This window comes from Astyanax mexicanus, chromosome 1 (assembly GCF_023375975.1).
Source record: "Astyanax mexicanus isolate ESR-SI-001 chromosome 1, AstMex3_surface, whole genome shotgun sequence".
Taxonomy (NCBI): Eukaryota; Metazoa; Chordata; class Actinopteri; order Characiformes; family Acestrorhamphidae; genus Astyanax; species Astyanax mexicanus.
Genome location: NC_064408.1, coordinates 64,624,466 through 64,635,000, shown reverse-complemented (window position 1 = coordinate 64,635,000; position 10,535 = coordinate 64,624,466). Strand labels below are relative to the sequence as shown.

General features: G+C 38.3%; 1 protein-coding gene across 3 annotated transcripts in view; it reads right to left on the bottom strand.

Moving 5' to 3' along the window:
* lnx1 (ligand of numb-protein X 1) overlaps positions 1 to 10,535 on the bottom strand; it is an 83,890-nt gene that overhangs the window by 64,972 nt on the left and 8,383 nt on the right. For all 3 annotated transcript variants that reach the window (XM_022664414.2, XM_007257038.4, XM_007257039.4), the window contains exon 2: positions 5,271 to 6,383. In XM_022664414.2, the coding sequence (XP_022520135.2) occupies positions 5,271 to 6,289 (1,019 nt within the window). In that variant the 5' untranslated portion in view covers positions 6,290 to 6,383. The remainder of the gene's footprint in view (positions 1 to 5,270; positions 6,384 to 10,535) is intronic.

Sequence of the window (10,535 nt, the reverse complement as noted above, 5' to 3'; positions counted from 1 at the left end):
GTTAGATAGGTTAGACTGTAGCACATCTTTTTCTTGTACAGAGCTGCTCAGTGAGGACCACTCTCTGTGTTGTGTCCTTCAGCTTTAACCCACACACAACCTTTTCATCCCTCCATTTGAACACCCCCCACATACACACACACACACACACACACACACACTTATCCCCTCTGTCATCCATGTGCACACTATGGCTTCTTTGATGTATAGCAGCAGCTTAACCTAACATTTAGCTTATGGTTACATATACAACGCATGAATACATTAACACACACACACACACACAAGCAGATCCAACTTCTATTAGAGAAACTCTGCTCACAGTGCTGGACTACAGTTTCTTTCATCACTCTTTCATAAGCTTGTGTTTCCTTTTTCCAAACCCTGTTCTGTATACCTCCACTGCTGTACCACACAACAACTCAAAAACATCCTCAAGCTCAAATATCTTCCTGCTGATCATCATTTCCTCTTCCTTTCTACTCCCATAAAAATACTACATTCAGATTATTCCTTATGTCAGGATTTATATCTACTTCTCTTCTTTAGCTCCTTCAATTTAGTTATTTGTCCACTCTTGTCACCTTTTGCTGTTCTTAGCCTTTTCTCTTTACCTCTCTTATGAATTCACTTATTTCACTTTTTGCTTGTCTTTTCCTGTTTTCTCATCTATTGCATTTTTTTTAACTTTTGTTCTTTTTCTTCTCATCTGCTGACCATCATTTGCTGTTTTCTTGAACTGTTCTCCTCTCTAATAACATTTTAGCTTTTGTTCTTCCTCTCATATTTTGCCTTGTTGTTCTCAAATGTTTACTTATCTTTTGCTCATCTTGTGTAGTTTGCTCTTCCCTTATATTTTGCACCTCTCTTCTCTTTTGCTGTTCTCTCATCTTTGCTCTTCTCATGTCTTTAGCTCTTCTCTTATCTTTTGTCTTCTCGTATCTGTTTATCAGTTATCAATCTTCTGTTCTTTTATTTTTGCTCTTCTCATTTCTTATTATATGCTGTTGTCTCATGTTTTCTCATTTGATGATATTTCCACTTTTGCTCTTAATTTCTCTCATCTCTGCAGTTTACTTATTAATAACTATACTTCGGAACCTGTAATAATACCCCCAACACACACACACACACACACAGACACAGATGCAATCACGGCCAATTGCATGATAATTAGTGCTAGCCTCTGACTATATCGATGCTAGCTGGGGTCAGTGAGCCTCTTCTCCTCCCACTGTCAGTCATGTACACACACTAAACAAACCTGAATTACCATTAATAGTCCATATGGGCTCCTGCACACACAATGATTCATCTTCATCGTCCTACACTGTGGGCTTCAGCCTAACATACACCCACACACACACACACACACACACTCCACAAGCACAACTGCTGTTCAATCTGTGGCCGTGGTCAGCCAAATGGAAAAACATGACAGAGTTATATGGCAGTCCTTTATTGTGCTAGGACAGATTCACACACACACACACACACACACACACTTATTCAGCAGTCATTTAGCACTTGATCCAGTAGTCTTCTTACACAAATGTGTACTTAACATATACAGCTCTAGAAAAAATTGAGTTTCTGAATCATTTTTTTGAATTAGTCTTTTTTTTTGCTATTTTGCTATTTATAGGTATATGTTTGAGTAAAACTAATATTGTTGTTTTATTCTATAAACTACGGACAACATTCCAAATAAATATATTGTCATTTAGAGCATTTATTTCCAGAAAATGAGAAATGGCTGAAATAACAAAAAAGATGGAGAGCTTTTAGATCTCAAACAATGCAAAGAAAACAAGTTCATATTCATAAAGTTTTAAGAGTTCAGATTTAGCAGGCAGTAGCAGTTACACAACACAGTAGAAACAAACAATACACAGTAGAAATTAATATTTGGTGGAATAACCCTGGTTTTTAATCACAGTTTCCATGCATCTTGGCATGTTTTCCTCCACCAGTCTTACACACTGCTTTTGGATAACTTTATGCAACTCCAGGTTTAAACATTTAAGCAGCTCAATAAAAACATCATCATTAAGTGGTTTTTATTTTTCCTACAGCTGTACAAGTTATTGTAAAGTATTTCTATAACTACAAACTTTTGAAAAATGGACATTTAATGTTTTGTTCCAATGTTGCCATTACATACATGTATATACATGAACCCTGACCTCTGACTCACACAACAAAAGATTAACAGGGCTATAGCATGCCAGTATTCTCTAATTCTGTTTCATAATGAAAAGTTTGCATCCAGTGCTTCATTTCAATTGTAATCTTCTCTTGGACAAATCCTCCAATCTCCCTAAACAACTACGTACATACACACACAGAGTCACGAAGAGCCAGCCACAACAAGTCACAGCACGAAGGACAAAGCAAAGGACAACATCAAAGCCTCCACAAGCACTCTCCAGCACAGCGGAGACAGTGGAGGGAGTGCATTCCTGCTGCGGTGCGTCACTTCCAGCAAGTATGCCCTCCATCACATAAACATACACATCAAATACACTGAGACACTGACTGCTGTCTCCGCCAGACACATATCAGTCCAGTTTCTTCTCAGTTTGCAAACAATAGAATGCAGAAAAATCACATTTACTCTCTGCAACTACTTTCCATCTGGTTGACATATTGAAAAATTGCCACACATCACAGTTTATACTCTCTCTGTCTCTGAGAACTGTGTAGTTGAACATTCATGCGATAACAATGTAATTACTGGCACTGTATCTTTGCTCTGTTACAGACACATTACACATTACACATGTGTATCAACCTTAGAATTCTTATTAGCTGTCATCTTTTTTGACAAAACTTCTTTACAGTTTGCAAACTTACACAGGATTAAGGTTGTGTTTTGGGCGTAACGTGAAATAAACCACTTGCCATCTTAACAGTGCGCTGCTTTTGTGTGTCTCAGCAGAGGATACTGACCTGATGCTGTAAAGGTATCAGCAATGTTATTTTATTCTTTATTCTGCTCATGGGGGAGTTAAAATTTGGATTTATGAACTGTAGCACATCCATGTGTGTTTAATGAGCGGGGTGTAAATATGCTGAGCACGCTGATGATTGACTGTTGTCTTGGTTTGAAATCAGTCAGTGGCACATCTGTGTTTTCGGCTGGCAAAAAATAAACAGAAATTTACCTGAACACACCTCACTTCCAGGTGTAAAGGTGGGAAAATAGACTGTTGACAGGGTGTAAGACAGTAATGAGCATCACGATGCACTTTATGCAGGATGTATGATAGAGCTCTGAGTGTGCCAGTGGGTGTATTGTTTCCATAAAATTGTGCATTTTTGGCTTACTGTACTGTACTGTACAAAAAATATTTTTAAAATGAAGATTAATTAAGATTAAGAAGGCAGTTTCTTAGAATTTGAATGTCTCAGGAAACAGCACACACTGACAAATTGTGGATTGCCTTATTTTTCCTGATGTTGTTTGTTTTGCTTGCTTACTGTTACATGTAATTGTCTAAAGCAGTGCTGCATAAGGCTGCATAGATTATTATACATACTATTTCTCAGTTGCAGCATCTACTCCTGTGATATTTACACTGGATGTTTACTCAAAATTACTCTACATCTTTTTTAAAGATTTGCTGTAAAGATTTGATTGCATTCAGGCCAAAGAACATTAGTCTTCATATACTGTTCAAGTTCATATACTGATGTTGGAGAAGGAGTTCTGGATCTTTACTCTAGAGACTTGATGGTTGCTTTATATTCTCTACCAGATGCTTAGTATTCGTCTCTTTAGATTTCTATTGGTAATACTTTCTATATACTGTAGATATGAGAAGATCAAAGATTTATTTTGTCCCAGAGTATAACCAGTGCATGTCTTTATTTATTACATGTATTACTCTCATTTTTTGTTTTTATGTTCATCTGTTAAGTCAGAATAGTTTGCTACGTAGCGTCTAAGTAATATAGGACAGTAAGACAGGAAAGGGATGAACACATCAAAACATGTTATTTCATTTTAAGCCCCAGTCCAATTCTAATTACAGCATGTATATATGTTACTTGATATATAAACACTATTTTTGAAGCATTACATCAGCAAAAAGTATAGTATCTTTGGATTGTTTTTTTATTATTTAAAAAAATATTTTCCAATTTGCATTTTTATATATATTTTGAAAATACAAATAATTGCTGCACATCTTGCCTTTTCATCAAGCTTTTTGAAGCAGTGCACCAGTTGCCACCTAATAATGTGTAATAAAAAATGAAATGTGAGTAAATAGTACATGAAAGGAAAAAAGGAAAAGCTTCTCACTTCTTTGGCATGTGCTTCCTTGTTCTTGCCCATCCATTTATACTTCTGAAGCGCATCTCAGTGAACCACTGCTGACCCCCAAAAACCTTTGGGATGTAGCCCACCACCAGTGAACAGAGGTAAGGGAGAGACAGAGAGAGAGAGAGAGAGAGAGAGAGAGAGAGAGAGAGAAAAATAGTGAGATAGCAGAAGTGAGGCGGAAAGCCCAAACAGGATGACGTAAATAGAAGCAAGGTGGACGAGTGAGGCAAAGATGGAGGGAAGGCGGGAGGGAGGGAGAAAGCACAGAGGTGGATTCGCTCGGATGGAGAAGAGGGCAGGTTGATTATGTTTCCGTAAGTGGAATTTAAAGCGAGGGGAAAGTTTCCATTAGTGTGCGAAACAAAAACGCAATTAATTTCAACCGAAGCCTCGGGGCAGGGAGAGGGCTAACAATGCTAACACAGCAAGAGAGCTGGTGAAAAGAGTCTGCTAACCTTTAAACACTGAGGGGAAGAAGCACTGAGAAAGAAAGAGAGAGAGAGAGAGAGAGAGAGACTATAGTATCTAGCCCCTTAGAAACACTGAAGTGGAAGAAATTTAGTGTGCTAAATAGAAATGACCGTGGGATGATATTGGACAAATTCACATAAACAAGGGAAAGCCTTACGAAAGTCATTCGAAAATGCAGAAAGGTAAATTTTTGCTTTTAGGCCACAAAGAAGGCTAGACAATATGACTATATGATTAATACTGCCCCTATAATATGGTCTTTAATATCAGGAAGCCCAGCATTCTCTGTGCTGCAGTGTATTTCTATGTGGGCACACATTTGTTCTGCACAGGTTCTGCTGGAACGAAATGCTGCTCCGCACGACTCTAAAAGCAAATTTGATATCCAGGGTGGTGCGCATGATTGAACTGAGGGAACCAGGATCTGTTAAGCTCTCCCCTCCCCTCTCCTTCAGGAGCACTCACTCACCTGCTCTGGAAGTGTCCCTGCAGCTCTCCCCTGGGCATGGTGTCAGAGCAGAAGTCGCTAAATGGACAGCCCACGGTCAGTTTGTCCAGAAGCTTGTGCACCAGCAGGCTGGACTTCCGGCAGTTCTGCAACAGGAGCGGCACGCGGTCCACCGGGCAGAAGTCACTCTCCAGCAGGAAGCTCGTCAGACACTCCTGGCAGTAGGTGTGGCCGCAGGGCGTGTCCAGAGGTCGGATGAGGGGCTGAAGGCAGATGTGACAGAGGAGGTCATCGTCTGCCTCCTCTTTGTAATTGTACTCATGGTTTTCGTCCAGCAGGTGCCTCTGACCACAGATCTTACAGAGGTCTGTGGGAGATGCGGTGGGTGCACAGGCTGTGGCACCGTCACTCATCGTTGTAGCTTTGATATCTACTAGCATTGCTGTAGCACCATCCACTGGCATTGCTGTAGCACCATCCACTGGCATTGCTGTAGCACCATCCACTGGCATTGCTGTAGCACCATCCACTGGCATTGCTGTAGCAATGTCCACTGGCATTGCTGTAGCACCACCAACTGGCATTGCTGTAGCACCCCCAACTGGCATTGCTGTAGCACCATCCACTGGCATTGCTGTAGCACCACCAACTGGCATTGCTGTAGCACCATCCATTGGCACTGCAGTAGCACCACCCATCGACATGGCTGTAGTTCCACCCATTGGCACAGCAGTGGCCCCATCAGCTGGCACGCCCAAGGCACCATCAATGGACATTTCTGTGGCACCACTCATTGGCATTGCTGCAGCACCAGCAAGTGACATTTCCATCCAGCCTTCAGCTAACATCAATAAGTTTCCAGCTTCTTTGGATAACCCAACTGCACCTCCAAAACCTGCCATGGCACCACCTTCATCCCATGGCATCCCTCCAACCTCCATGGTATCACCAATTGCCACAACAGCTGTTGCTTCCAGTCTATCAACTTTAGCATCACCTGCTGCCATTGCCATGGCACAGGCCTCTTCTGCTTCAGTCATTGGTTGAGAAGATCGTGATGAGGAGGAGCTTAAGGAGCTTGGTCACACACTTTGATTGGGAGAATGGTGAATAAAGTAGCTTCTCTGATTACAACTGTAAAAACAGAAAGTAAGATACATACCATAGTTAGTACCATAAATCATTACGGATCTTTCTAGAAAGTTAAGCAGCATACTCTTGCACACTATTTGGCAGAAGGAGTCAGCACAAATTACAAATTTTTTTAAATCTTTTTTTTTTTTTTTTTACTTGGCACCAGGAGTAGTATCGAACGGCTCCTGAACTCATTTTTTCCCGGTAACAACAGAAATGTCAATAGTGCACCTGCGGTATCTAATGATATCGGCTGCAGCGAGAGAGGGAGAGGGTGAGCTGAGAGTGAAAAAGAGTAACAAATGGAGCAAGCTGGAATGTAAATTGTAGATTAGGCTGGGAGGTGTGTTACAGTGGAGAAATGGAGAAGTTGTAATGCATCATATACATTATACATGACGTACACCTTGCCAACATTGCAGGGGTCCATCACACAGAGATACAGCAGAAGCTACTGTATGTTACAGTTTTTCCATCTTGGCCACACCCACTTCAGCCTCCACGGCACATCTATACCAAACAGACTATATCAGTAAATGCTGCTTTAATAGTGGTGTAATATTTTTGCACATTATTTTATTTTTGTTTCAGTATAAAACAAGGAAATTGTGAAATGTACTGTAACTAAGTTGCTGTAGTAAATTTTACAGCATGCATACTGTACATTTAATTAGGTAGGCATTACATTTAGGGTACCTATAAAACACTGTCAATTTTATTACAGTAATAGTCGCAGTACAGTAATAGGCTGCTGCATTTTTATCACATCAAGTATTAGTCTACTTAAAAATGATTGTATTATTGCATCAATTTTAACATTTTAAAATTATTATTATTATGTATGAAGACAATACTTTAATCACAAATTCCATTTACTGTACTATACTATATTTTCAACATTTTAAAACATTTATAAAGTACATAGGTGCTAAATAATTTTCCAGCTGTCTTACACAAAGTACAAAAAAATGCACAATATTAAGAATTATAGCCAAATTAACTGCAGCGCAGTCAACTTTGGATTGACATATATTAAATTGAACACAGCATTAGTGCAAGCTTTCCCAAATAAAGCTAACTAGCTTAGCTAACTGGCTAGTGTACCAACAGACATAGTGTTAGCTAGGTTAGCTAGTTAGTGATATACCCAAACAAATGCACAAACCTTTATTCAGTAATGTTACTCTTATACCAAACTGATGAGATTATCAATTAAATGTCACCAGCTATAAGTATATTAAAATTCCATGTACAATCAGTTTATTTTGGTAATGAATTGCTTACTATAAGGAAGGTTCTCCTCTCCAGTATGTCTCTCTCCCAAGACAGTGTCGCTAGCGTTAGCAGTATCACAGAATTACAGCAGGGAGCCAATAAATACTAAACTGAAGCTTAATAATACTCTTTACCTTAAAAAAATAAACTGAAAAAAGCTTTTAACACAATTTTTTATGCTTAGTATCAGTTATCACATCTTCACAGGCACAGACTGACTGTTAAACACTTGATAGATATGAACTGAAAAAGGCTCAGTTAGCATTAGCCTGCTGAGGTAAACTGACCACTAACTGACCACTAAATGACTTCCTGCCTTTCTCTGTACATTTCAGCTACACATTCTGTAGCTTTCTGTATCTATATTCAGTTATAGGAGGATATTAACATTCTGTCTACATGAAGAATAAAACTAATATCTGAGATAGAAATAATGAAATAATAAAAAAAATGTATGAGGGACATTCCATGATTTTGGTACATTTCCTGTCCGACCACTTAAATTTCAAATGTACATATCCAAAATTTTTTGTGAACAGTGTATTAGTTATAAGACAAACTAAATATGGTGGAAAAATAAGCTCCTTAGATATTATTCAAAAGACTGAATACCTTTGGACCACATCAAAAAAGAGCCGTTTTCTCTTGTCCCACACATTGCGTGACCAAATCCTTTGGCAAATTTAACAATTAAAATAAGCTCTAAATAAATTACTTCCTCTTGTATATTGTTGATATGCATCTCCTTTACTTATGATAAACAACTTCTTTGGTCAAAATATATTGCATAATCTAATTAAAAACTGCTTCGATACCTGAGCTTGACAAATCAAACTTTTTGATAGTCTATTACCTGTATTTAATAAATATATGACTAAAAATTATCAAATTGAAGATTAAATTTTCAGAGATGACCACCCCTGAAATGTACCAAAATCCTGGAATGTCCCATGATTAACAAAGACAGCATCCTGCTGAAAAGGAAATCCAGTGCTTAATTTACTGCAGTGAGAAGAAATATTTCCTATAGGATTCACAAGAACTTACGGATCATTCACACTTTAAGGCTTATGCTGCAGTGATGAAAAACATGTCACTGAAACACGTGGGAATGGATTTATTAAATATTATTTAATAATAATTTATATTTATTTAATAGTTCTCAAAGCAAGCTTCTCTTGTCCAAATACACATTAGTCGCTATTAACAAACACACTTGAAGTCTACAATAATAGGTTTGGCAAATTAAATTGATTTTCTCTTGAAAATAATACAGATATAATGTGTCCAGTCTGTGTTTTGAAGTGTGGGACAGGTTCACACACGCACACACACACACACACACATCCTTATACACTATCAGGGTGGCTTAAGTGGGTATGTTATATAATGTAGAGAGGAGTGTTATGAGTTATGACAGTCATAAAAGCTTGTCTGCAGGGCGTCTCTCTGAACACTGCTCGCCATATACACTCCCCTCTGAGACAGAGCATGTGTGTGTGCACGCCTGACACGATTTAGCAGCAGAACTTTGTTCTCGGCAACATTATAATCTCACTGAGAATTACTATAGACTGCGGTTGACTAATCTTCCAGTATCCCTGCGCTGCACAGTTCAGAATGAAAAGTGTTACTGGAGGCAAAACACTGAGAAAAAAAAAAATAATAGGCCACGTTTACTTTAATTTACTAGTTTCAGTTGTGTGCACCATTTGCCCATAAATAAAATATTACAGCAATAATGTTTTGGCTTATTAAAGTAAATTATTATATTGTAGCAAAACAGCATGATCATATTTTATTCATGTGAAAGCTTTGTACACATTTGAATCAAATACCATCTCTCTATCACTTTTGTCTCCCCGAAAAGTTCAGTAAAAAACCACATGAAAATTTACCTCTAGCTCTCCTTTGATCATCACCCATATTCAAGGCTCTTTTACATCAGGTTTTCCCGTGAAGCACAGAACAAAATATAACATGCAAACACTGCAATGCCCTTCACTGCAGCTACAGACTGTGGGGATGTGGGAAGCTGAGCTGTACTGGGTGATACTGCTGACATCTCACCCTGCAACCGCTAATTTTAGTTAGGTAGAAATTGTAACATTTTGGGTGTGTAGTTTGGTGTGTGTGTTTTATATTCTCTGTTTTAGAACATGTTGAAGTGGGAGAATAAATTGAGCTAAATTGACACTAAGGAGAAAAGTTGACTGAAAGTCTTGACTTCTGAGAGCTACTTAGCATGTGACTGGTATCTGGATTATATTTTTATAATATTTTAGCTACATGAATTTACACTTGGTAGTCAAATGCATTGGTTAGGACATGAAATCTGATTGCTGAGTGAGACAGAATAAGACCCAATCTAATTTTTACCCCTACCCCTTGTTTTTGAGTGTAAATCCTCCTCTTGTAACCTCTTGTTTCCTCCTAAGAATTGGGAAAACCTTTGCAGAACCTGTAACCTGTAACCTGAAGTTTGGGGCATTCTATGTTTTCAGAAAGAAGGCAGGTGGTTCAGCATTTAAGTATCATTTTTTCCAACCCTTAATTTTGCTATAATGGGGAGCAGAAATAAACTTTTATTAGCATTCCACCTTAAATTATCCAGTCTCTACTCTCTGTTTCACCATTTAAGATGGACAAAGACATTTAGCTAGCTAGCAACCAATATGTACTACTATTGATATATTCTTCTTATGAAGTAAACAGCCATAAAACATGAAACTACGCATTAAGCTATTATAATATTGTGGTTATTATAATTTTTAACAGGGAAAATACTTGTGGGATTCTTTAGTCACTTGTGCCACCAACTAGCAACGGGTGAGACACATGTGAATAAGAAACAGAGAATTTATTAAAGATAGCAAC